A 27,829-nucleotide genomic window follows, 5' to 3' on the forward strand; every position below is an offset into this window, starting at 1 on the left:
CCCCAGGAAGCTGCAGGGATGTTTCTGGATGTTTCTCTAGTGTACATAACACAGGAGGAGGAGCAGGATCCCACTCTACACACAGCAAAGTAGTTTATCGCCCTGGCATGACAGAGAAATTGGAAAAGAGCTCATGCTCAGTCCCCTTACTTCTAGGCCTCCGCAGGAACGCTGCAGCTTTCTCTCTAACCCGCTGTCAACAAACAAAGAGCAGGTGGCACAGAAGGACGACGTACCCACACAAGAGAGCATCTCCACGTGTGTGCGCACCAGCGACATACGTTGTCATGAACAACGCGACTGGAAAGAACACTCCTACTCCTCGAGAACTGGCCAAGCCACTACCAGGCTACTCTGTGATCACCCGCTGGTGATTTTACCCCTGGACTGTGCACACCCAGCTTCAGCCGCTGATATGCTGGCTGGCTCCACCCCAGATTTGCCTACACTATTTCCCAAGGATTCTCTCCCAATAGCGTAAAACGCCACTACAATTTCAAATGAATGAACCCAAAAGTCATCCTACAGCAGACAGTGCTGAGGGCAGCTCTGCAGAGCTAGGGGATGGAAAGTCTCGAGCGTAACGAGTTGAACCTCCCTACATTCTGACATCAGCTAAGTTTGACTCGAGTTTGGCCGCATTTTAACTCCTGTCCTAAACCCAAGTTTAAGGTCTTTATCTAGAGCATTTACCAACAAGAAATTTTCCTTTGGCTAATGACACATACCAGCTCCGAGTTTACAAAATTAAAAAAGTCTTCACAGTCCAACATGGTTTTCTTTCCTTTTCGAAAAGTCATGATCAGAGCAGATGCAGGGAGCCCTACGAGAATCCTTAGACAGGGAAGAATAAAAAACAAGATCAAAGTTACCATCAAGAAGAGAACCAGACTCCACACTCTCAGGCCACATGCCTTTGATATTCAGGGGAGTTTGAGAGTACGTCAAACATGAGAGATCTCAAACACATTGACAGAAACTGCATGAGGAATTTTTCCAGCCACCCAGAAAAGAACCTGCATTTCAATCAGATATACACACCACTTTCAAAGATCCTATCGGTGGCTCAAAAATGGAAACACGCACCTAGATTACAGCAGCAATTAGAGTAATTTAACAATGGTTAACACAAGTGGTGGCATGAAGAGTGTTGCCAGCTGTAAACAGAGTCCATGAAGATGCGTGGTCTTTGAAATCCAGTCTGCTGGCAGGGGCAACTCGTAGCCCAAGAGGGCACACTGAAACACAGGTAAATCATGCGGGCACCAGGGAATAAATACCTCTTGCACAATTGTTACCATGACATATAGTGTCATTTTCACTTGCTGTGGAATCACAGGGGAGGCTACCCAACTGCGCAGGCACACACCAGAATTGCTTTGAACGGCAGTCCCCACCCGATCGTATTCCCAGCCGCTCAGAGCTGCATTTACCTTCTGTGCAGCAGCAGCTCCTGCTGCCTCCATAACTGCTCACCCAAAGCAGAGCCATGTTTTCTGTCTTTCAACCTTTCCTGGAGAATCTCAAACAGGAAGTGTCTCTGGGCATCCACGCAGCCAGAAAGCAACTTTCGCCTACACCCCAGCTCCAGAACCATCTCCTAAATGGGGCGGGGAGGGAACAGTGTTTGTCAGGGCTACACACTAGTTTGCATTCAAACCCTCTATGTTTCTCTGAAGTAATACAAAGAGATCAATAAGAAAAATCTCTCTCTCAATCTCCATGCCACTGCTCACATCTGAGAACCGCATGTCAGCCTTACATACACCGCGGTATTAGAAAATACTTTGACTGGTCAAATTCAAGGATTGAACGTACAGATATACATCAAAGTCTGAAATCACCTGCAGCTTGCAGAGAATATCAGGACTGACTGACATCTTTGACTGGCCATAGCTACCCAGGTCCAACCTGAAATGAAGAGACACACCAGGTAACTAACCCTGGTAGCCCAGAAGGATAACACAACTCAGTTAAAGTCAAATGGCTTCAAATGAACATGAAGCTCTAACACTAAATAAGCTGTAGGTGAGACAGCAACTCTCCTCTAACCCTCCCTCCTTATTTTGTGGCTTCAGCCACTTCCTCAGGGGCATTAATGTTTGTCTGGCCAAACAAATCTGAACACAAATTCAGCTTAAAGACAGACAGACTAGGGACTATCTGTGACTGCAGCCCCAGACCTCTGTCACCTAAAGCAAGATTCTTATGCAAAGACTGGTGAGTCACGCAGTCACCTCCCAGCTTTCACTGCCAGCCAGACCTGTGAGAAGGGAATCACTTCTGCTCAAGAAGACACAGCCCCATGTAAGGCACAACCTCGCAGCTCCTAGCTTGCAAGGTCATTAGCAGAACCATTGCTTCTGCAGAAATGCAAGTCGTGATACAGAATACCTTTGTGAGGAATCCAGAACGGTATTGATGATAATGCCACATGCCTTCTCCAGGTCTCCGTCGCAGCCGCCAGAAGCAGAAGGTGCAGGAAGATACCATTGATAGATGGCCCAGTAATGGAAGTCCTGTCTGCAGTATGGAAAAGGAGAAGAGACGAAATCTATCACAGCATTTTAATGGTGCCCTTCCCTTGATGTAAAAGGAAGTTCACGCACCAAGTGAAACGACAGATAAAAGCACCCATAGAAGTACAGCCATAAAAAGTCATCCACCAGACGCCACATGTCCTGATGTCAGCCATCTCTTGCTTCCAGAAACAGGGAGGTTTTGTGAAAAGTTATTTGCAAGGACTGCACGTGCAGGCCAGAGGTTATCTTGGTGAACTTCCTCAAGTTAAAACACACGCCTCATTCTAGCATTGCTCGAACTCTGGACAAGCCGCAGTAGTCAACAGGCATCTGTGTCCCTCAGCAGCTTGTTTATTTACTTCCTGATCTGCAATGCTTTTTCCTAATCCAGGTGGGAAAGACTCTTGAACTATTCCCTTTTCAACAGAGCCCCTCTGCACTTACCTTTCCAAAGCAGAGAGAATGTCCTTTTCAGGGTACACTTCCAGCTCCAACAGCAGCCACTCCCTGAAAGACAACTGGGAAAAGCAACAATTTAGGTAAGGCGGCAGACCAGCAAGGCAAGTAACTTGTGCAGAACAGCCACCTTCTTCCCAACATAAAACCCACCTTCACCCACACCCAGACACAACCCCGTGCAGATTAAGAGATATGAAACGGGAGACATCAACCCAAGGAAGTTCCAGTACTGTTTCCCTTGCAAGAAATCTAAACTAAAACCCCACTGGCATTCAAAAATTTACTGAAAGCAAGCCTATAAAGCATCTCTCACACACACCCACACACCCCTTTGACATTTCCAAACATGCTCATCTTCTTAAAGTCTAGATACCAGAATGAACATACGTTATTAGAAATAAATGCTAAAATGAACAAAGCACCATAGTCAGACAGACTGGTATAAGCATCAAAGAAAGGTTATAATGCAAAGGTATTTTAGCCTTGTACATCAAGCTAGCCAAGCACAAGGAGTCATTCTAGTAACATGACAAACTCCTCTGCACAAAGACAAACTGGTTTTATACGAACTAGGTTAAAAAAAGAAATCCTGTCAGATCAGATACATTGCAAGGATGGTATAAAGAGAATAGCTGAGACGTTAACCTGCTTCATAGCAAGGCAGAGCCAAACAATCCAAGATACACAGGTTGTTGAGGAAAACACTGACATTTAGACAAAGCACAAAAAAAAAAAAGCAAGTATTTTCAGTTGTTTGACTCACCATAGACAGTACACAGTAGGAAGCTAAGGTTACGGACAGGCCTTTTCTCACAGTTCCTGATCATTTTCTTACTGATACAGTATACCTTGTCAAGCTTTCTGCTTTTGCAATAAGCAGGACACAAAAGCTTTACCTCTAGTTTTCTACTTCTGCCTTATCATCACCATCAAAATCTACAAAGAACATTGAGCACGTAACCTAGCGCACATGACATCTTCAGCTGTCAGACCAACTTCCCAGGCATTAAGTTTTTACAAGAAGTGTTTTATCACCAATAAGGAAATTGCAAAGAGCAGATCTGAAAAATGAGAATTACAGTGTGAACTTCAGTCACGGAAAAGATTTATACCTGGAATGCTTTTTCCTTCAAGAGCTCTTGAAAGCGTGCTTGCTTCCATAAACAGAGGCTGGCTCTTTTGTAGTTCAGAGAGGGGCATGACAGGGAATTCCAGATTAGGTCAGTTTTAGCCTCCTCGCACAGGATTCCCCGAGCTTCCAAGCACAGCCGTGGCACGATGTACTGCAGCTAAAAGAAAGGCATAAAACCCCTGCACATTTCCGTCACAAAAAAAGGCCCAGTGCAACCTCTGGTTGCGTGAAGCTGCCAAACAAGCAGATACACAAGACTGTAAGATGAGAGGGTACAAAGATGGATTTTTATATAGTTTTCTTTGTACAAGTTATAGCTGCACAGGAGTCTGCAGTGGGAAATGGAACCGAGACTGATCTTTCTCATAAGTTAACAGCAAAACTTTTTTCCTTTTACCTTTTTAACAAGGCTAGGAGGAAGCAAGGCACACAAATCTTCATGAGAATAGGATGAAAACTTGCACATCAGGTAAGATGCTGCTGCAGTGCAAAACCTGATGGAGAAAAAGAAAGAACTCCGTTATCTGGTTGGTTCAATCATATCTTTTCCCACTCATGAAAGTCCAAAGTCAAAACAAAGACTGAGTGTTAAAAATGCTTTTAACCAACATGTCCCAAACCTATTTGCTTTTGGGACCACTTCTACTTACGTGCTCCCAACCCCAAGTACATTAATGGCACAAATTTCAGAACCAGAGACTAAACTAAAACCTTTGGCAGCATCCAGTCAGTCCTTTCTCCAGCAGGCAGTACAATCATCAGGATGCTATTTCACACGGGACCACCGTCAGCCTGTTTCTCTGCGTAGCACCTCTGTGCAGCAGAAACACCTACATACGCTCTGGAAATCCTCCGTGGGAACACGGGAACTTTACCAGCACCCCTCCTGTGGCGAACCTAAACCCATCGTGTGGAGAAGCAAGGATGCGGTGGATGCATGATCTCACCTCATGCAGAAGGCAAACGACTCTTCCGTCCTGCACACTAGCAAGCAGTTCCAGTACTCAGAAACGGAAAGGACCTTTCCAGGAACAGGCTGAGACATCCCAAAACTGGCTTCCACTTCAGGAATTAAAGCTCTGGATTCACTTAAGTGGATCACAAAAGCTGCTAGTCCTAAAATATGAGCATCATTCAGGGAAGGACCCTGCAAGCCAAACATAAGTAAAGAACTGAGGAGAGAGAGACATTTCATTTGTAACAAAACAGCCTTTCTCAGAAGAAAGCTCAGAATGAAATCAAGTAGCAGAACATTGCTTCTGCCCATTGACTAATTAGTGCAGTAATATCAATTTAGCAGATGAGAGGCACCAGTTACATTAAACATGTTCTTCTTTCCTTGAAATTGTGCAGCTATCTTTGGTCAACCTGCAGCAAAATTTGTACGTTTCTGTAACACAGTTACTTGAAGAACAAGCTGTAAACTCAGCCCAGCAGAATCTGAGACTCCCAAGGCTTTTTAGCTTCCATGACAGCTAATCTCGTCTATCAGCCTTTTAATTCCACCCTTGCAATATCAGGGGGTAAAGGAAATAAAACCAATGGTTCTTTAAAAGAAAACCATACACTGCTGCACCCCAGATTTGGGGGTCTGACTTTTATTTTTAAAAGGGGTGTACAACTGAATTATCCAATCTGGAAGCTTAGGAATTAGGCATTCGACTATTTTTCTTCTGGCTCTGTTCATAAACTTGCTTATTTTAGCTTCTGTTGAAATGTATCTCAGAATGCATTAACCTTCTACAGTAGCTTTTCTGTAGGAAAACATTCAGCTCACATTCCTGAGAGCACATCATACTACTTGACCAAAATGAGGTTGTTTTTTTTTTTTTTTGGAAGCTTGAAAGCCAGTGAAGTCCCTCCACAGTGCAGTCCAGACAGGTACACACCCCACAGCTCAGGAAACAGAGGTAAGATAGCCTTCAGCACACTATAACCACATGATTCTTAGTTGGAAAACTAACCTGATGATAAATAAGCTGGCAGAGCCTGCCCAGAAGCGCAGGTAAGAGATTCCTGTGTCCACACATCATCTTCACAAACAAGGAGAGACATGGTCCCTGCCTGCAGAAGGTAAAAACCACATGCTCATTTTACTGCTTCTTTTTATCCCCAATACAGGAAGAGGTATTTAAAAATGCTTAAACACACGGGACCTGAGCCATACTTGTCTGTAAATACATGACAATTATCATTTCACTTTTGGAGTATCTGAACAGAGGACCCCTACAAAGACATGAACTTCACCAGTGCCCTGCCCCAAATACTTGATAATATATAGTCAAAGAGGTGTTCGGAGATGACAACAAGGAGAGGAAGAAGCTGCCTGGGGCACAGTCAGCTTCCTCCAGACAGAGAGCACAAGGTAAAACAGAGGCAGAGCGATAAATGGGTTCAAAAAACAAAGCAACAGCAAAAAGGAATTAATATGACAAGGTCCTGTTGCTGAACAGAGGAAGGGAGGCAGGGAGGGACTTTCCCACCCAGCTGACCGAAAAAACATCCTCAGAGGAGATTGGATGGGGAACTGGGTTTAGAAACAATTTCCTGGGAGACCCTTGTTTATCACAGCTACTTTTCAGTCCAGGTTTTCAATACAAATTCATCTGCTCTAGGGCAAAACCGTGTAAAAGAGAAGGAAAGATGCACCGGTTGCCAAAGCATGCTGCAGTCCAGAGGCAGCCACCTAGTTCAGTACTGTCGGCAGCTGGGATCACAGGCAGCTTGTCAGTACGTTGTTGTTTTCCAACAAAGCGATTTTCCGCTGAAATGTTACCATGTTAGTCCTTCCAGTGGCAGAGTACTGCTACCTCTCCCTCCTCATACAGGCCAGAATCAAACTGAGTCGCTTCCAGGGAGAAGAGGGGATGGGAGGTAGAGAGAAGGTATATCATGCTGCTTTTCCAGTGCCTGCAGCGTTAGACTTTATGCCTCATTCAATTCATATTAGATACAGCATTAGGGATGAAGGCTGAGGTGCCTGCATCTGCAAAAGCACCGAACATGCCAAAAAGACACCCCGAAAATACATCAGTGCTTGCTGTCAAAAAACAAGCATTGTCCTCTCCTGATCTTTAGTGTCAGCCAGCAAGTAATTCCTGGACAAAAAGAATTTGCTTCATTCCCCATTCCCCACCATTGAGCTGAAGACTCCAGCCTGAGCACGCAGTATTTGCGGAAAGTTTTTAGACGTTGTCACAGAGCACAAAGCAGAGCCACAGGCCACCTTCTTCTGAAGAGATCAGTAACAACAGAGGAGAAACATGTTTTATTTACACATTACATCAAAGTGCATTCGTTCTTAGATTGCAGAAACTCAGAATAAAGCAGCCTGCAATTGCCAGCCTGGCACAGTGGGTATGAACAACCAGAAGGCCCTCCTTGCCCCTAGACAAGTGCTGGAATTCTAGTGTATGAACCAGTTTCCATTTCCCTACTCTTTTACTCGCATCTTACCTGTCAGGAGGGTTAAAATAGGAAGCAGCTATTAGGTTTTGGCAGAATGATGTCAGCAGAAGATCAACAACCTGGAATAAGAGACACACTGCTAATTCCTACCAGTCGGGCTGGATATCTAGATCCAGTCTTGTGCTGCCTATGTATTATGTTTCCCCAACATTAAAACAAAGAGACAAATTGGTTAATGACATTCACTGCAAGTTGTACAGATCCACTGGCACTAAGAAGAGATGGGAAGTTAAGCCCCTAACAGCCCAGGAATTATTCCAGCACAAAACAAACATCTAGACAAGCCTGGTGAAGAAAGCCTAGCTCACCACAGGATTGCTCTAATAGAATATCTCTCTAGATCTCGCCACCAGACACCCAACAACTTCCAGGAGGTTAAAATATACGAACAGTCTGTGCACAAGGTAGGCAAAAGGAGAAGCGTATTTCCTGCTCTCCACAGACAAAGCAACCTTTCGCACGTACTATCCAGATGCATTTTTACCTACTGAACCCCACTGTTTCTCACCCCAAGCCAGATGGTACCCACACTCTGATGGCAGGGTTCCAGCCCGGGGGCAGAAACGTCAACTTGGATTGGAGAATTCAAAGTAGCAGCTTCGATCGCATCGCTGCTGTGACCCGAGACGCTTGCCAGTCTGTCAGAAATCACTGCAATCTGTGCTGGCACATCTGCAGGAAGGTAACAGAAGAGGAGAACCAGGACAGAAGGCATGAAAGATTTAGAACTCCATATAGCTGGAAGAACAAGTGAAATATATACTCTAATTGATCAGAGCCCAAAGTATGTTATGAAAAGCCTTAATGAGCAAAAAACGTTAGCTGGAACACAGTGATCATCATCTTCATTTGAGAAGACAGCATTATTTTTCCCCAGTACTATTACCAACACACAGCAAGAATAGTTTTTCACACCAGAAAGGACACAGCCTTCAAAAGGGGGCCAAAGTCACCAGGCGAGTCCCAGGAATGGGGCTGCCCATCCTGGCAAAGATCGGTGTGGTACCAAGTCATCATCACACAGATGCAGACCTGAAGTTCCCAACTCAAGCATGGGAAATACGTCAGACATTAAAAATATATATATATATTCATAGCTGGAAGGGTTATACAGATCTGAAAGATTACCATCTTCAGGTACCAGTGACAAGTAACTACTGCTGTTGCTTTGGCTAGCATTAGCCACACTTCATTAATGCAGCTTTTGTAACAGTCAATTACGGGTAGTTATAACTTGCCTTCCTGCATACCTTCATATTTAGCCTGGTCCACAAGTAGCATCCTTAGTTGAGCCAGTTCAGCCCTCAGCTGCTCAACAGGCTCTTTGGAATGCCTGGTCTCCACTTCTGATTCATCTACACAAGTAAGAGATAAATGCAAGACATTCGCCTTACCTCTGTGCATTACATCAGTTCATACAATGCATTCAGCAATCTCTGCATACATTTTCTGTAAAAGCAGTATTTACTTCTCTATAAGCAATAACAGATCCCCAAACTGTCAATCTGCCACATACACAGCTTTGTTTTTACATTCGAAATGTGCTATTTGATTAATCATTTATGAGTTTATGCCTAGTTGCAGAAAGGAATTAAGTTCTTAAAGACAAGAGGCAAAAGAGTTCTCCTTTCAGAGTTTTCTTCCTACTTGCTTTAGCTCTCTGCCCCTCGCAGAAACATTTGCTGTCCTCAAAAGACTGGAACCAGTCTCAGAGACAGACATTACAGCACGAATACGACGTCATCAGCTTCTCCTCATGCTCAACCCCATGCAACATCTCCAGATGCAATGTGTCTCTCTTTTGTTTAAAAGAAGAAATACAAGGAAATTCCTTTTACCACTAGAAAGAGAGTGCCACCAGCAACAAGCTGCCACAGCGCAGCCCCAGAAACCGTACAGTTTATTAGGCAGGAACAGCGTCTCGTACGCTCAACCATGAATAAGAGAAGTAAATAACAAGGTTAAAATTAATCCTTGTTATAAATGTGCTGTAAAGCAACAAGGTGTTAGGAGACTACTGAGTCACCTTTAGGTGCAAGAGTGAGCGCTAACGAAGAGGACAAGCTTAGAGCCGACCAGTACTCAGCCCTGCCCTAAACCCAGTCCCTGTGCGAGAGCCCCAGGGACGGATTAGGACGCAGGGGGCGGCAGGGGAGGCAGATCAGGCCGACCAGCATGCAGGGACACGGCTCAGGCTGTGCCACCAGAGGTCACTGGCAATTCAGGGACTCCTGCAGAGCTCCGGCTGCCCGTCGGGATCCCGCTGATCGCGGCAGGCAGGGACCCTCCATCCCTGCCGGTTGCCAGGACAACCTCCGCAGCCAGGCTGCTGCACATCTGCGGTTCAGCAGGGCTGCTTTGTCACTCCCCTCCAGCTACAGCATCTCCAGAAAGCTTCAAACGCCCAAAGTGCCCTGGAGGAGGAGGCAATTCCCGATTCATCTCTATACACAGAGTACGCTTATCTCCACTGCGCTCTGGGAACAATCTCTGCTCACTAGCCTGACCTTTTCATGTCGTATAAACCTGCGGTGAGGATGTTGCCCATTTTAAGACGCGTTTGAAACACCCACTTGCTGAAAGAGATAGGAGAGCTCATTAAATAACTATTACACTGACACACACCGCACCAGTACTGCGGCTACAGCGATGGGACCCGAAATTAGTAGGGCCTTCCCACCCAAACGCATGTAAACTACGTGCTGCGATCCCTTTACCGCTGGCTTTCTCCCTAGCCCCTCCTGGCTCCCCAGAGCTCAGTCACGCACGGTAATCCACTCTTTAAAGGAGCTGACTGTGAGTTCAGACAGCACGAGTGCCATTACGCAAGGGATCGGCACAGTAGGTTCACACCCCAGGCTAGCCGGAGCTGAGAAGCGTTCGAGCCGCAAACGCTGATTCATGTAGATGTATTTGAGCTAGATTTAAATCACCTAGCTCAGGCATCACGCGCAGCCTCAGCACAGCACAGAGCTCCACAGGGACTGCAAAAATCCCACCCCAGCAGGACAGGCAGAGAAAGTCGTTACAAAAGTAACTGTTTATACCTCAATAAGACATAAAGAACATACACATATTTACATATAGATTAAAGACCTAATCAGCTGGAACTTTTTGAAAATTTTCAGTTCAGGAGGGCATCAATGGAAATACTGACTTTTCTTCGAACTGATCCATAAGTAAATGTTGTATTTTTTACCTTGTAACATTTTCTCTTTCATAGCACGACAGGCTTGCATGTATGTGGAGTACAAGTTTGAGGGTATTTTATCAGCTCTATAATAACAAAAACAAACAAAAAAGACATTTATTACACCACATAACTACATTCAAACTTCAGCTTTATTAAATATAAGCATAAACAACAGCTATGCTATGAAATGTAATTACCGAGGCTCCAAAGCCTGCAGAGCATCTGAAGCATTTTTTAATCATCATCTGACATGAGGGCCAGAAATTTCTATCCAAGGCTTGCATAACAAGTATTATACATGTGTAACACACGCTACACAAAAAAAATACTCTATATATTATTAATGCATGCATTAATAGCTATTTCATATATAGTACGTGTCTAAGATCACAGAAGAGTGCAAGTTGTGTGACATGCAGTATTCACACCTCTAAAACGCTAATGATAGAGACCAAAGTTTGACCTCCAACACTTGCAGGGCAGGCACTCAACACTAAAAACGTACTACATGAGGCTCCCTAGAACTCAGATGCTTCTCTTACAACTTCCATTTTAAAAAATGATCCAGTCTTTATTTTAGAGTCAGACTGGAATGACAAGGCAGGACCAAATGCCTCATTTGTAGGTAGCGTTGCGAACATTTTTTTCTTCACAACAGGTTACAGAGGAATTACTGGATTTAAAATAAAGCTGTTTCTGCAATGCAGAAAAGCACTTTTAAACATGCATACAGGACAAGCTTGAGTTCTGAGAGGGGCTGTGTTCTCCTGGGACATTATCCCGGTGTCCCTTAAGAACAGCTCATGAAGCATTAAGACACATTTAAGTTTCACCTTCCCCCTCTCCCATATCCTCTCCCAAAGAGAGGAGAGCTTTGCACAGGGGGCTCGTCTTCCTGGTGAAGTTTTATATTCAGCAGTATCCTCCAAAGTTTGCATAAAAATATATCCAGCCTGCAGTCAGAGGGCTGTGTGGGACTTCTAGATAATGATTTTAGAGTGGCTAGAGGACTAATTACACAACTGAAGACATTCACCTATACAGATAAGCTACCTCATCCGCAACCTGCAAGCCACAAGCCTGGCCACGAAGCCCTGCCAGGAGGGTTAGCCAACACTTGTAAACAAGGTGTCAAAGCCTCCGATAATCTGATGTAAAGTCAAATGTTCTGAAGAGAAAGTCCAGAAGCCCAGAAAATAACACTGAGATGTCTCAATACCTCTTTAAAGAATCTATAAAAGCCATGCGCACATCTGGGGTTCTAGGGAGCTGCAACAGAAAAACAGGCAGGTTAGGCACAAATTACCCGTCTGCAAACACACATCTAACTGGGAGGATCAAAAAAAAGCCAAAAACAAATACTAACCACACGTGGCCTGAGCAAAGCAGGAAGAAACCAGGAAGTGTAATATGGTCGCCTGAAAATACTGAGACAGAAAATAAATATAGCAAAATATTAACAATGCCAAAGCTGCAAAGCGCCATCTCATTATCTCAATAATTAATTTGGCTCCTGCAAATAAGAAATATTCATGGTAACATGAATAAGCACAGACAAATCAAGTTCGGATTAGCCAATAGTTACTCATTTCTCTAACTTTGGGTTTTTATTTATTATAACAATTGTGGACTTCTCTTGCAGGTGTGTATATGCCTTTTCACTCTCTGCACAAACAGCCTCTATTTAGATGACTGCTGAGGAAGTGGATAACACAGGAAGAATTTCCCAAAACCTCCTTTGCTCACATCCTCAATTTTTCTCATTTTGTTATTTTGGTTTGGACTTGGCTTTTATTATTATTATAGCTAAAACCAAGAACAGTTGAAAAGCCGACAGTACCTGGCTTCTATCACAGATGTTGGGATCTTCCTCGTGTTTTCAAATATCTGAAGGGCCTTTTCAACATCACGAAGTGCCTGGCCCTGGGGCTGGCTCACACAAGTAAAAAGGAGAGAAAGATGTCGTGAGAAATCGAGGATGACAATAATCTTCCCCGCTTTTCTTTCAGGGTTAGTAACAGTTGTCTGTGCTGTGAAGGGAAGTGACTGAACGAATGCAATTGAATAACAAGAACTACCTGATATGCAGAGTAAAACTGCAGGATGGAGAAACCGGGCCTGAACCATCAGCCTGCCTTGGTAAGGCTGTTATTTGTAACAGCCATTCTGGGTCGGCCCAAAGGCCCGCGTAGTTCTGTACACACCTCCCACAGCAACTGCAGCAGATATTCCTGCTTAACATCACATTGTTTATTCAATTGTCCCCAATGGGGACAATATCTTTTCTCTTCTGAGTTTGTTTTATTGTTGTTCTATTTTACTTTGTACACTTGGAATTAAGACCCGTAATCTTCGCTTCCAGCCCGTGTTCCTACACTCCAAGCAGAGGGACTGCTGCCCCAGGTTTCTCGGGTTCGAGCCATAAGACATCTTAAGACTGCAACAACCTGGGCCAGTTTCTCAACGGACAAACAGTTCAGACTTGGAAGAAAGTAAATGAAATCTTCACTTACGACTTTCTGTTCATCACAGGACTAGATTTCAAGGCAGTACATTCAACCACCCATCACCAGCCTGTATTTCATGTACCCTAGTCGACTGACTGTATAAATGAGGCCCCCTAGTCTGCCATACTTGTGACCAAAATATAAGAAAGAGCAACGGAGCCAAATACTTCCTTATCAATCACTGTTGTTACCCAAAACTGATCACGAACCACAGTGTGAAACTGCAGTCTGTAGATTCCCTCCCCAAATCTCCTTTGAACATGAACACTTTGATACAACACCAAACAGATGACATGCTATACTGAAAAGAATCAAGATACATATAAAATGCTTTCCCATGTGATCAAATCATCGGGAGCAAATCCATAGAGGGAAGTGTCACCATTATAACAAGCTGGCAGAGCTAACGCAGCCCCATTTCCCGCAAACCTATGCTTTACATCCCCCCACCATGCAACACCATTGGATCTCCCTCTGCCCCTTAAATCCTCCCCCACAGAACCTTCCATTTACTCTCTATACCCCACAGCACAGGACGGACAAGGGGTGGCCAGCATTTTCCTGCTTCAAACCACAGGTGCTGACTGGACGGCTAATGTAGGTTCTGCTTGGCCAGTAGCTGGCTGGCTCATTGCTGAGTTCTTCTGCAGCCTCATCACGGAATACTCATCGCAGTCTGTTTGTTCCCTGTGTACGTCTAGTTTTCATGAAATCTGGGGAGAGTCTACATATTTATGGCCACTAACCTCTCTGTCTTAAAGCTGGAGAAGATTTGGCAGTATGCTCAATCTTGGTAGGAATGGCAGACAGGTGGATAACCTAAGCTCTTTTCCAGAGGAAAAAGGGGCACAACTGATGAGAAAAACTGTTATAGACACACCACCAGTACCTGCACAGACTCATCTGTGGAAGACAAGTCTTCATAGAGTCCCATATCTTCTATAGCAACCTGTGTGAGGTTACAGAGGGATGCACATGGTCACAACACAGCTAGGATTGTGACAGATCCAGAAAGAATTCTTTTCAAAGAGACAATTTTTACTGACCTTGAGGTCGGCCAGTCTGGTTTTAGCCAGAGTGATGTACTCCAAGAGAATAGACCGATGTTTCGTTGGCACAAAAGGCGGGTACATTATATGGACCTGAAATATGAAATTCACAACAAGATTCGCCATTTTTACAGGAAGTTAGTGTAAAATTCTGGTTAATGTTTACAGTCATTTACTTCAGATATTCCCCAAAGAAGATGTTATTGCTTGTTTTAAGAGAAGCCATTTTCATTGCAACCGACATGCAATTTTTCCCAACGACAAACAAAATCACTGAAGTGCTTAAATTTAACTCCATGAAAGCAATTCTCATTCTTGTCAAGAAAATAAAAGAATCTCGTACTTATTTCAGGAAGAAAAGGTTTTGAATAAAGTCTCAGAAGTAATGCGATTACTGTAACAACATTAATATATGCTGAACCAAGTCAAAGACACAAGTATGTTCACTTTGGAGCAGTTCTGTATCCGTCTTCAGAAAATCATCTCTACCAGCATCTTCTCACCTTCAAGTACGGCGCTGCTTCAAAGGGCACCAGCTCTGACAAGAACTCAAAGAGGAAGACCAGAGCTTTCTTACTGCTCCCGTGGTGGCCACCAGCATTCCCAAAGGAAGCCTGAAACAGGGGAAAATCAGAACGCAGCCTTTCAGCGTGGAGAGAATCCCCATCCCAGCAGTGCCGTAACTCAGTGCACAAATCCCAGATATCCGCTACAGATCTGCTTTCTGTCTAGAGAATCTTTGTGGAGAAAAGTCTCCAGAGAAAGTTTCTAGAAGTCTCTACGGAAGTTTTATTTGAGTTTCTTTGTCCAGTTTCCAGAAAGCCTGCCATGTCATGCTCAAAGTTCATTCTGATATGCTACTATGAGAACATTCAGAAGAGTTAAACAAGGGAACGCCAAAATGCACCAAAGGATTGCAATTCATGAGGGAACCACAAATCTGCCAGTTTCTACACAGCTTTATCTGGGTATTATAAGGAAAATAAGCCAGTCTGAGACTATACAGAACATAACTCGTTTACCTTTTGATACAGCCTGAACACTATCACCAAAGGCTGGGCTTAGATTTGCAAACTCATACAGAGGAATTTAGAGGTTTAAATTATGTGGAGATTTGCATACCAAAAATACCTACATGTTTACAACTAAAAGCTAACAACCAATTATCTATAAGGTCAAACACAGCAATTACAGCTGCATGCAAACATCCAGGAAATAGGAATGCTTCATCTGCAATAACCTACAACTTATGCAATAACAACAGTGTTCTTATCAAGATACTGAAATACATCCAAGATTATGATTATAACAGGAATGACGTGTCTGCATTCCTGACAAATAACTACAGAAGGCAAGATGGACTTAAAAGATGAAAGGAGGGAAGACCAGAGAAAGCCAACTAAATATATTCTTTGCAGACACGAAGGCAGTAATAAATATTAAATCATGCCTAACACCAACACAATCACTTGTTACTCTTCCCCCCCCCCCCCAAATTCCTGGCTGTCTTGTCTGAAACTAGGCTTTTGCTGTGCAGCAGAACATTCCTTACACACAGGTTTCTCACATACTTAAAACAAAGATTACCAGTCGGGCCTCATTTAGTCTTACCTTAAACCATTCAGAGTAAGGCATGAACACAGCAGGGCCCTCTAGAGCAGCCTGACGAGCTATCAGGAATGCGGTGATCATATTTTCCATATCATAATTCTCAAAGGCCTTTATCAGGAGATGGCTCAGTAGATCTAGAAACATAAAACAATAACCTCAGACTTTGCTCTTGACAACTGGGCTGTAATTTTCTACAGTAAATGAAGACAAATATCTGTGATAAATCTGCCACAGAAACAAGGATCTGTATTGCGGCTTGGGGAACCTTTGGGACTCGCTTATATTTTTTCATGCACTTTCAACGGTCAAACACTCTAGGATTTCAACCTGCAAGAATGGCAGGGAGTCCAGCAATGAGATATTCAGTAAGAAACTCTAACAAACAAGGTCTGCTGGCAAAGGTGAGCTAGAAGAACTAGGCTTCAGTAATCACTACTCCAATTAATAATGGAGGTAATTATCAAATAACCACTCTTAGCTGCACACCTAATTTGAGAAGCGTCAGGCACAAGGCCTGGTATTCACGTCGCCGCTGACATGCAATGACTGCACAGAAAAGCAATTTTCTGCTCTTCTTTTCCATGCAGGAATCTCAAAACAGCAACTATGGACGACTGTGCTGCTACACCAGTCGGCGTGGTTTCCCCCTGCAGTACCTGAGAAGCAACAAGCACCCACTAGCTTGCAGGTTTGCCAATACCTACTCACCTTTGAACAGCTGCTCGGCCTCAGCCTGACAGACTACCAGCGTGGAAACACAGGAGAGGACATGCTGCCAGTTCACTTCGCGAGTCTCCAGGACTTGCTGCAGCTGGCAGATCAACTCCTTTGCACTGAATGCCACAAACAGCTGGAAGAGTGATAGCAATTCATTTTAGCTATGACATGCAGCCACCCGTAAGAGTGAAATGCACTGTCAAGATTAACATGCAGATGTCTTTTGCGTGACTTTGGAAAGAGCTATCCTGCGTACATCTTTTGCATCAGTTTCCCAGGGCCAGATATCATGCTGGCTTGGAACCAGCATTGGCTAAAATAAACAGTAATACTCCGATTCTTTCAGAAGTCATGTCATATTCTGTAACAGCAGAAAGTCACATCTTCAATTATTATCTTTGTTCTCATTAAGAGCTTTGCACAAAAGTCCCTTTTTCTTCAAAAGTGCTACCTGCACAAAAGCAGTACGTTTTCTTCACGCTTCATACTGCCTACAATTCCTGGCAGCTGGTTCAGATTCTCCGACTGGAACGCACTATTTTTAAATAATCTCATTTCAGATATTTCAATGAATATAAACCCAACATAGTAAAGTTCTCTTTGTGAAACCAGGAAGACATACTTTGCGATACAAGGTCGTGAGCAGTGAACAAGTTCTTGTAAAGCTCCACTCTTTCTGCATATGGATGGCATCAGACACTGTACCCAGAAAAAGAAAAGTTTACTCTTCAGCAATAGATTTTAAAATACACCCAAAATACATACTTAACCACACAAGATTTCCTTTGGCTTTAACAGCCAGATACATTAAAAACTGTCTGCTGAAATCTTTTCTCTCTCATTCGCCTTTGGAACACGAACTGTGGCAACAAGGACCATGCCATTTCACTACAGCGCTGTCATCTCAAAGCTGTTTTGAGATCGCACATTCGTAGGCCAACATAACACATGCACAGAGAACCAGCAAGGAGTTGTCTTTTTCCTCAATCACCTCTTTCAGCTGGAAGCCAGCAATGACACAGCTCTCCCACACAACAGGTAGGCAACCCTAGATCATAGCTCAAAGTGATTTTACCAGAAATTTTGTAGCCCAAACATATTTCTTCCTAAAAACATCAAGCTTCACAATTACCAATCATGGATTAGAAGCCTTCCTGCCTTTACCTCTCCTCTACCAAAAGAAACACCCAGTCAGCAGAGGAAGGCCATGCCTTGTGCCTAAACCCAAACACACACAGGGACCAGACTGTTTTAGCCCCAAGCACTCTCTGCAGCACCACCTCTCCCACTCGGTTTCTCCTTTGGCCAGAACTACTCCCAGAGGCCAGAGCTCTCCCATGTCTGCTCTGGAAAGGCTGCTATTAGACATTACTCCAAATACCCTTTCACGAGTCACTGGCTGAAGCTCTGTTTGAAGGCACTGATTTTCCACCTAGTTTTCTCCTGAACTACAGCCCTCTAAAGCCCAGATGAATTTTTTTTTTTTGTCTGATCTGGCACTTAGATTGCCCCGGGGAAAGAGCAAGGGAGTCAGGCAGCTTCTCTGGCTCTGGGTCCTCCAGGCTGGACTCCATTCAGCGAGGCCTGGGCGGGATGGAGCTGGGGACACACCACAGTAGCACACCCTGGAGACACTCACTCCTCCCCGCCTATTCCTACCTTTCAACAACGGGTTGTAGGTAAGAACCTCGGTCAGGGTGTGTCTAAAAAACTGCTGCAAGGAATCCGGATGAACCGCACTTTTATAAAGTGACACACTGAACACATTCAGCCTACAAATGACAAGGAAACATTCAGAAACAATACACAGGAAGTATGATCAACCAGGTGCTGATTAGGGCGAATGACTCATTTTTCTTCTACATCTCTCCTATCAAATTGCCAGAGATACATACTTTTTTGTATGTATTTTTCAAAATCTATCGGTTACTCAATATTACATAGCCATCAGATTTACAAACTCGAGTCAAATGTATACCCCTGCACAGGACAGGACTGGCTTGACATGTACAAAGTTGTTAGACAAAACGGGTTTGGAAGCAGGAATTAGAGGAGAAGACGATGGCACCTTCCAGGTGTTTCTGCTCAGAAGCAGAGAAAACTTGACAGGAGAAACTCGCTACATGGCAAGAGGGGGCTCCGAGATTGGTTCCAACACTGCCAGAACACCCTTTCCCACCTGACGCTTATCTTTGTACATGCTTTTTTACTTGCACATATTTTATTAGAGAGGAGAATACTAAACAGAAGTAGCACGGGGTGGGGAGCATTCCCCCTAATTCAATAACAAGCTAACAGTGGATAAAAACCTTCTCCTGACATTATTCAGGGGAACAGCATTTCTTACCAAAACCTCACAGCTTGCAGCGTTGAAACATCTTCCTGCTTCTCTTTACCAACAGCATCAAGCACCCCTGTACCCCAAAGTAGAGACACAAAAACACAATGAGAGGAATGGAAATGGAAGGAGCTGTGACACTCAACAACACAGGAACTAACTGGAACAAGCAATTCGTGCACCTTTAGGAAGGTGACCCCATTAGGGAAATGTGTAGAAGCCATTCACCAGCATTAAATTCTTACGATTTTTTTTCAAAAGTGACAGAGACTCAAAGACTAATAACACTAACCTTGAACCAATTTAAAAGCATTCCCAAGAATGTGCTAATAATTAAGCCATCTAAAAATGCACATAAATTAGTATTTAATTTCCAAGCCCAATCCTAATTGTGCAGTGCATCTGCAAGCGTGAACACTGCAAAGCTGCAGGAGAGAAAAGTCTGTCTGGAGGCAGGGATTTGCACAAGCAGGCTTTGAATTAACAACCCCTGGAAACAACGGTCTTAACCGCCCTCACCAAACAAACAGCACGCTGCTGCGAGTGCCACACGTTTGTAACAGCAGTGGGACTTCATGTTAAATTTGCTTAGCAGAAATTCCTTCAAAAGCTAGATCTGCCCCAAAAGGACTGGTAGAGGTCAAACAGGTTGGCAGCTTGCACAGCACATTGCCTTGACCATCAGCCTACGCCACTCAGAGCCCACACGCTGAGAGACCCTTTGCTTTCCAGCCTGCTGCAGCAGCAGTTTTTCCTGTTTCTTGTCCCATCCTACCTTTAAAAGTCTCCTCTTTTAACAGTTAAAAGTTTTTTGTGTATTAGGATCAGTCAGTGAAGCACCCTGAAAAGGAAATTTACTGAGCTGGAGCAGCGAAGAGGCGTCCCTCACATGCCTTTCCTAAGGCAGTCCACGGTGATAATATGTAATACTCTCCTCCCCTGCTGAGGAATACTTTAAGGTTAAGTAGGGGAGAATAGAGAAAAGGAGATAAACTCTACTTATCCTTGGGCACAGGAGTTCAAGACAGCAAGATCATTACTATGAAGCACAGTGCTCCCATGCTACTCTCAGCCTGTCCTTCTCCTCCTGTGAAGGTCTTCGTTAGGAGTGAATTATTTTACACAAAGAATCCTAACATTCTTCAAAGCAGCTGATTAGTTGAGCGAAACCCCTCAAAGGTGACCCAAAAGTATAAGATAACAAAAATATCTCGTATAAATCTCGTTTAATACATTTTCAGGCACACAGACTGCAAGTCAGTCAGTGGCAGCGCAGGCTACACAAACGTGAAGGTCAAATGAAGAGCAGGTTAGCAGACTCTGTGACTGCCAGCAGCCTGCTTCTCTTCCTCCAAAATCCCCCTAGTAATGTGTTTATAAGGGTTATTTTTCAAGTGCCAACACTGTTAAAGGGCCACCTGAGATGGGACTCATACATATTAAATAATAAAGCACTTCTCCTACAGCTTTCCCTTTTTAGAAGCACTCCGCAAGGTCTGTGAGGCACCTCTGCCTACAGGCCACGCTCCCTGCGAGACATGGGGCAAGGGCTCCGGCTGGCAGCGCCCACGGGGAGAGATGCAGAAGGGAGGGAGCAGGCCTGGTGTTGTGTCCTGGTTTTCAGTCATCTTATAGCAGACAAAAAAAACACTAACCTCTGCAGCAGCACTGAGCACATTGCTGAAACGTGCCAGCGAGAAAAGCGCTAAAGTGCTGTCACTAAGGAGACGGGAAAGTAACAGCAGCTGCACAGTCAGATTATACTAATACACTGGCGTAGGGCACGTGAGGACGTGTGAGTGAACGCGAGGAGGTGTAAGCGAATGTGAGGACGTGTAAGTGAACGTGAGGAGGTGTAAGCGAGCGCTTCCTCCACTGTACAGCAGATACAGCAACTTACCGTGAAGATCATCTGTGACACAAGACAAAAATAACCCTCACGTGCGTTTAGGCTTTCTGCATCAGGATTTGCAACGCAAGGCAAGCACTACTACGCTTGAGCTCTCAGCAGCAACATCAGGACTGCCCAGGCCAAAACAGGAACTGTCCCATGGACAACGTGCTCGAAGACTGGCCATTTAAAGGCTACACATGTACATTAGACCTCTTTGCTCAGCATTAAAAAAAAAAATTAGATTTCACAAAACATCACTCCAAATCCAAACCGCGACCAGCAAAATAGCTTACTTGCACATAACTTTGCAAATTCAAAGTTTAATTTACTAAGCAGAAAAAAATTCTAGCTTAACGTCCGCGCTACAACAGATTGGATTGCTTCCAATCACACTTGCTAAAAATCAGCTCAGGTATCAACCTGATGTTGCAGCTGGGAGCATCAAAGTGAACTAGCATAAAAGGCAAGAAATTATCCGCAGTGTTAGAAGACGCTCACTTTACAAGAACAAAAGGGAAAAACACAGGCATGTAAAATCAGTAACATCATTATTATGCCCAACAGAGGAAAAGCATCCCAGGCAAAGGATTTCTCCTTGGAGATTTAGCAATGAACAGGGAGCGTAAGTCTAGCAAACAGCAGTGAGGGCACAGAGCTAGGAGTTGCAAAAACACTTACATGTCAACATCCTTTGTAAAACACCATGGCAGATCTGTTCAAAATGGACAAATGAAGACCATTTAGAGTTTAAGAGAGCTACAGTTATATGCAGAAAAGTAAATTGACTCAAAGAAAGAGTTTTGTCCCTCTTAATTTAAAGCTTAACTTTCACCTCAGGCTTTATGGTAGAACAGACACAATAGACAGAAGGGCAGGCATTTCCCATGCTTACCAGGATTCCATGCCTCACATTCTAATGGAAAAAAGAGCAATCAAGGTGAAGCCAAGGAAGCTTACAAAACCCCTTGACACCTCACCTTGGAGAAATTCTCTATTAAAAAAAAAAGTCTTTGTTCTGGTGTCACCATTTCCGCCTCACCCACTCCAGCACCTGGACCGCCACCCTTTCTTTGTTGCTCTAAGCTGATTTATTTGTACTCAGCAAGGCACAATGGGGCTGCTACTTTAAATAACCGTTTGTAAATAGGTTCATTTTGTCCTTACATAGGGGACTTTTTTGAATTCCAACTTCCTTCCCAGCTGCGAAGTTTGCTGAAAGCCATTCTGAAGCAACACGATCGCAAAGTCTGCAAATCAAGGAGGAATTAGTGTTTCAGCATCCCCTTTCAATAAAGATCACTTGCTCTTTCGCCTCCCCATCTCGGTCTCCCAATAGGACGAGTGTCTGAAAAGCCTCATTCACTACACAGCAGTCAGCAGGATTCATTTATTTTCCTGGGAGTAAAATTACTCCCAGGCAAAAGGACCTAGAACAATGGATGGCAAGGAGCACAGAAACTTAAAGGATTACAAAGAGTAAAGAATTTACAGGTCTTGTGCTCCATTACCACTGCAGAACTCACGTGGGTTGTACCTGACCAACTGCACTGGTCCAAAGGTCTGACTACAGCTCTTCAATCAAATTGTGTAGTGATTTTTTTCTAAACAAAGCCACAAAACAAATAATAGAAAGTGACAAGGGGAGAATGGAACTGTTAAATATATCTGGTCCAAAGTATCTTGGCCACTTTGCAGGAGTGTCACACTCTCAATATATCATCCCCGGCCCCACACACCTTGCAACCAGACTTCCTTGTGATACTATAACTCAAAGGGACACAGAAATTCAAACTAATTATCCTTTAAGGGGAAACAATTGCGAAATTCACCAAATATAAAATTCACTAAAATTGCGAAATTCACCAACATATTCCCCCTCACTGAAATGACATCAGAAAATGCAAAGCGAGGCCTCTGTTCTCACACCTCCAAGCTTGGGACTCGTGCAGCCCAGCAGCCTGGCCCTGCTCCGCCAGCGCCCAGTTGAGTGCCTTGCCTGAGAGAACGCGCCCAGCAAGCTCCGCATCCCCGGAGGGCTCCTCCGCCTGCTCACAGAGGCCACAAAGGCTGCTGCACAGCCACTCCACCACAGCAGGGGCTGCCGGGTTGCTGAGAACAAACAAAACCACATTCAATTCAATCCCTCCTACTCTTTGTAAGGCTTGGGTTTTTGCTCCACCGTCCTCCTGGACTCAGGAAAGAACCATCTGTGGTGGGACTCAGCCCTATATGTGGCAGTTCATTTCTTTAATTTGGACCAGCAAGAGCTTTATTTGCTTTATAGAAAGATTCCACAGCAAACATATCCAGGAAAAAATACATGTGAAGTTGTGTGTTCAAGTATTTCCTCATCTCTGACATTAAAGTATTTCCATTTAAAAAGTTCTGCTAGAAGACTTTCATTCTTATTTCTGAGATACTTGGATAAAAATGCTTAAAAAAAAAAAAAGAATCAAGCTCTCTATCTAGCCCTTTGGTTTCCTTAAATTTGAAGTACAGTGGGCACTGAAGGCTTTTTTTCCTATCCCACTAACAGACAAGTAAACCAATATCAAAAGCCTAAACGATCACTGTAACGTTCCTTTGAAACCATAAGAAAACAACCTGAACTTCACAAAGGATAACTGGTTTTAGTTCTTAGCTCTGTATTGGGGGAAAAAAATAAAATAATAATAATAATCAATTCTTAGAATAACTATTTCTGGAGATTAACTCTGCCAAACCTTGCTGAACTGTAAGGTTTTGTGAAGAGAGAAGCACACAGCTTCTGCAAAGCAAGACTTCTCGGCAAGACCAGCATGAATTTTTAGGGGCTAAATGAGTTTCCAAAGCAGCCCTGGAGGCACGGCCAGATGAAGTGAAGGAGCTGGGTTGGCGAGTCCTTTCCCACACTGTGTGGTAGCCACCCACACGCAGCCATCTGCGCCAGTGAAACAGAGCGGGAGATAAAACATCACCTAGGACGGTCTGCAGTGGCGGTTCTCACCCAACTCTTTCTCTTCACGCTGCAACTGATTTGTCAGCCAGCAGACAACCTAAAAGCCACCGCACCTTAAACTGCGCTAATTAACCCAGAGTAACCTCTCAAACCCAGGGTAACTTCTTCAATCCTCCTAATCTGATCACTTGCCAGCATCTGACTATATTCTTAGTCCAGAATACTCATGACTAATCCCCGATTACATTTCAATAGGCTTTGAGAGATTAAATACATCTGCAAACCTATAAACCTCTGCTCACCTCTCCAGCAGCTCTCCCAGTCCAACGATGTCGGCTCTGTGCAGGTGCCACACAGCTTCCAGCACTGGAGGGTCCTAACGAGATGTCACAATTAGGTCGTAGTCTGCATTTTGCAGTTAACATTAACACTGGCTAACATAAACTACATCTAAAAAATAAAACTAAATTATGGTTATTCAAACTATCCAGAACTTATTAAAATTTAAAAGTTACAACAGAGGAAATAGCAGATGAGGAAAGATTAGATTTGATTTTTCCTTCCTACAAATTTTGAATGGCTTAGGGTTGTAGATGCATCATCATTGTAAATTTTCATGGTCAAGTAATAAATACATCCATCTTTGTCGCTCTGGAATAATGCTGATGCTGCATATTCAAAGGAGCAGTGGATATCCCAGAAAGCACGTAACACCAAAAGGTTCATATTTTGTTAATTCAGATCCAGAAACAGATTAGAGAATTATCACTTAGCCTCTTAACTGTTTATTAGTCTCTGTGAAGTGAGTTTGCTGCTCTCAAACCCATTTCCCAATAGGAGACTACAGAAAGAGACACTGCAACCGTATGAGCCGAGAGGCCGATGGACACAGAGGAAAAACCAACACCACGCGGGCAGTCCTGCTCCTAAACGCCAGGCTCGCTGTCGGCAAAATCAGCGCTAGGCATCGCTTCTGTGCGGATGAAACCGCCACCCATTGTGGCTCCCTGCAACATCCCTTCCAGCTCCCGCCTGGAACAGCGTGTCCTGTGCCAGCAAAACTGGGACTCCAGGGTGCACCTGGCAGGGAAAAAGGTGCAGCAGCAACCTCTGCTCATTCCAGCCTCCATACAAAAGCACGCCAAGCCAGAAACTAAATCTTCACACCTTGTGAAGGAAGAGGTACTTGGGAGTCTTGGGCACGCAAGCCATTCAAAAGAAAAGCCCCACAAGCTTCCTGCAGCAGCTAGCAGCTGCTTCTCAGCATGACCCTAGACTCACCCACATACTTTGTCTTCGACAACCTAATTCTTTACTGTAACAATCTCAATTACACAGCAGCACTTGATCTCCCTGTCTACCTGGGAACAAGGAGATCTTAATCAGCCTACAAAATACACAGTATTCTATTTTCAGCCCAGGATCGGATATTTGAGACTAGAACACGTCTCTTTATCCTGGCAGATCAGCCTCTTCCTTCTTTCCCACCAGAGCAGCAAGCAACCAAAACTGTTCCGCTCACAAAAAGTCCTTCACTCCACTTAGAGCATCACTTATCTTAAGAAAACAAACCACCCAAATGAAATCAGGACAACACATTTGTGAAGCAATGCGACCTGTTATCTGTTATCGTATTTCTCTCAAGCCATTTACTACGTGAACTCACTTAGGCTTATCACCATTCCCAGGTAAACAGAGCAGAGAACGAGAATGCCAAAGACGCACTGAATATTGCTCGCAAAGCACAAAGGACTTCTGGGACCGTGCCACCCCACAGCCAGCTGGGAGCTTCGGCACTGCCTGGTTAATCCATCTGGATTGCTTAGCCCAGACATCAAACCTATGCACCAACTGATGGGCGGTTATTAGCGTACTTAATTGATAACAGTAAGGCAGCAAAGCTAAATAGGAAAGAAAACGATACCCCCAAAGCTTCTATTAACTGCGGTGTCAGCTCAGAGGAGTTTAATCCCATTACCATGCTGTAACTCCAGGCACTGTATTATCATCCCCTTCCTAGCTGGTTCCCAGTGAGGACCAGCCGTGCCAAGTACAAATGGAAGCAGATAAACGTCTCCTTCGGAGAGGCAAGAGTGCTGCTCGCCTAGCTCCCTAAAAACCAACGCTTGATCACCAAGATGCTGTCAACTCTCCTTTGTGGTAGTTTCTCAGAAGTGGCCACGCAATTTTAATAATTCACCTACTTCCAAACCTCTACTAAGTCCTCTTCAAAAAAGCAAATCCCGCTACAGAGGCAAGGAAGTTCCCAGTGAACTTGCTTTAAAATAAACAAAACAAACAAAAAAAACCCTCCACCATTATAATTCAGTTCATGCTTTTAAAAGGTCAGAAAGACCACAGTCATTCTCAGGAGGAGTTCATGACTGCAGTCAACCAGAGCAGGGATGAGCAGTGGCAAGACTGCTCTAGGTCCCCAAAAAAAGCACCGAGGGAAATGGAATGAAACCAGAGCACTTCACTGGTCCATTTAACAGTTATCCCTGGCCTTCACAGGAGAGGAAGGTTGAAAACACGCCACCACATCCCACAGATGAAGTCTAAATGGTCTGTAACATGGCAACATTTCTCCATGAGGTCTTACCTTCATTTTCCATATTTCTTGACAGAAGAGTGAGCGACAGAACACATTGTTCGCCAGTAAATCCTTGACCGTTTGAAGCAAGCAAGACAACCTCTTCTGGAATCACCCCAGAAATGAAGCAGAAATCATTTCCTTTGTATACAACACATTCTTAGAAAAACAATTTGTCGCTTTTCCCTGTTTACTGCTTTTTAAAGGCTTGAATGGTGGAGAGAATTCATGGGAAAGGCCCAAACCTTTCATCTTAACGCTGAACTAAAGGCAGCCAGGCTGACAGCAGTGACACCTGACAGCTCCTCAGAGGTGACTTGAGCGAGCAGTCACAGCACAGCTTTTGTACAGATAGCCATCACCACACCTGGCTACACTGCAAACCGAGACCATCGGTAAAGATGGAACCGTGGATAAGAGAGACCAAACCACGCCAGGGAAGGCTGAGGTACACCAGAGGTGGTAACACAGGATCTGCTTAGAGACACCTGTGTAACGCTGCGCTTCAGCGACGGACAAAAAACTTCATTTCCAAGCTGTCAGAAACAGCCGCTTCCCTGTATAGAAGAACGCCATACTTCTGTGAGCATATCGGACACTTAAATGAATAATCGGCCACTCAGATCCTATGTGTTTGGGTGACTTTATCAGAACAGATAAACTGGGTTTGAAGTCAACCCTAAAGATACTGTTTTCTTGATAAACTAACTGTAAACCTTTTCCCTTACTCTCTGGTCCACGTTCAGCAGTGGTACTTGAGAGGGGCTTGCAGAAGCCTGGCAGATCCGCTCAATGTTGGTAACAGCATTTTTGGCTGCCAAGATTGCTGTGGGTACGCCCAATCTTGAGGCCTGCTCCTGCAGAACAGAGACTGAAAAAAACAAAACCAAACAAAGCAGAAAGCTGATAGCCTGGGAGGAAAAAGGATTTGAATACATGACTATGAAGACAGAAGTCCCAAGTCTTAAACTCCTTCCAGCACAGATGTCATTTGTTGCAAATAATTTTTATTTCCATACATCATCCCTTTCCTGTACATAAAACAGGGGCAGAACAACCAGGGGCAGAGGTGGAATATCCTTGCTAAGCAGATTTTTGTATTTTAGTCTTGTGGGGCTCACAGTAACACTTTCAAATAATCAAAATATTTAACGATGAGACCTTGCCAGCGGTGTCATCACCGGACAAGTAAGAAATGAATAGCCAAATGGGAGACCGGAACAATGAAAAGAAAGTAAAACTGGGATCGTATTTAACAGGCAGAAATTCAGTACATAAAGAAAAGTTCTTGCCCAGGTCTGTCTCCAATAGATACTCTTTCACACACCTATAAATGATTCTGATGATACTTCCTGGTGCTCTACAACACCCTGTCCACCTGGTTTGATTGAATCTTCCACCTGGAAGC

General features: G+C 44.1%; 1 protein-coding gene across 5 annotated transcripts in view; it reads right to left on the reverse strand.

The window, feature by feature from the left end:
• FANCA (FA complementation group A) overlaps positions 1-27,829 on the reverse strand; it is a 37,652-nt gene that overhangs the window by 8,143 nt on the left and 1,680 nt on the right. For 2 of the 5 annotated variants that reach the window (XM_072872682.1, XM_072872683.1), the window contains exons 3-33: positions 27,749-27,821; positions 27,150-27,292; positions 26,431-26,526; positions 24,131-24,204; positions 22,887-22,999; positions 22,055-22,137; positions 21,569-21,602; positions 19,006-19,072; positions 18,318-18,430; positions 17,281-17,357; positions 16,650-16,791; positions 15,942-16,075; positions 14,834-14,944; positions 14,328-14,423; positions 14,171-14,230; positions 12,615-12,703; positions 12,141-12,201; positions 11,994-12,043; positions 10,781-10,857; positions 8,832-8,936; positions 8,090-8,253; positions 7,570-7,640; positions 6,078-6,177; positions 5,061-5,260; positions 4,511-4,607; positions 4,094-4,270; positions 2,967-3,040; positions 2,395-2,523; positions 1,845-1,911; positions 1,434-1,600; positions 729-834 (exon numbers count right to left, since the gene is read on the reverse strand). In XM_072872682.1, coding sequence (XP_072728783.1) covers positions 729-834; positions 1,434-1,600; positions 1,845-1,911; positions 2,395-2,523; positions 2,967-3,040; positions 4,094-4,270; positions 4,511-4,607; positions 5,061-5,260; positions 6,078-6,177; positions 7,570-7,640; positions 8,090-8,253; positions 8,832-8,936; positions 10,781-10,857; positions 11,994-12,043; positions 12,141-12,201; positions 12,615-12,703; positions 14,171-14,230; positions 14,328-14,423; positions 14,834-14,944; positions 15,942-16,075; positions 16,650-16,791; positions 17,281-17,357; positions 18,318-18,430; positions 19,006-19,072; positions 21,569-21,602; positions 22,055-22,137; positions 22,887-22,999; positions 24,131-24,204; positions 26,431-26,526; positions 27,150-27,292; positions 27,749-27,821 — 3,150 coding nt within the window. The remainder of the gene's footprint in view (positions 1-728; positions 835-1,433; positions 1,601-1,844; positions 1,912-2,394; positions 2,524-2,966; positions 3,041-4,093; positions 4,271-4,510; positions 4,608-5,060; positions 5,261-6,077; positions 6,178-7,569; positions 7,641-8,089; positions 8,254-8,831; positions 8,937-10,780; positions 10,858-11,993; positions 12,044-12,140; positions 12,202-12,614; positions 12,704-14,170; positions 14,231-14,327; positions 14,424-14,833; positions 14,945-15,941; positions 16,076-16,649; positions 16,792-17,280; positions 17,358-18,317; positions 18,431-19,005; positions 19,073-21,568; positions 21,603-22,054; positions 22,138-22,886; positions 23,000-24,130; positions 24,205-26,430; positions 26,527-27,149; positions 27,293-27,748; positions 27,822-27,829) is intronic. The other 3 variants (XM_072872684.1, XM_072872686.1, XM_072872685.1) reach the window with 2 other exon arrangements.

Source organism: Ciconia boyciana, chromosome 9 (assembly GCF_034638445.1).
Source record: "Ciconia boyciana chromosome 9, ASM3463844v1, whole genome shotgun sequence".
In the NCBI taxonomy this organism is placed as follows: domain Eukaryota; kingdom Metazoa; phylum Chordata; class Aves; order Ciconiiformes; family Ciconiidae; genus Ciconia; species Ciconia boyciana.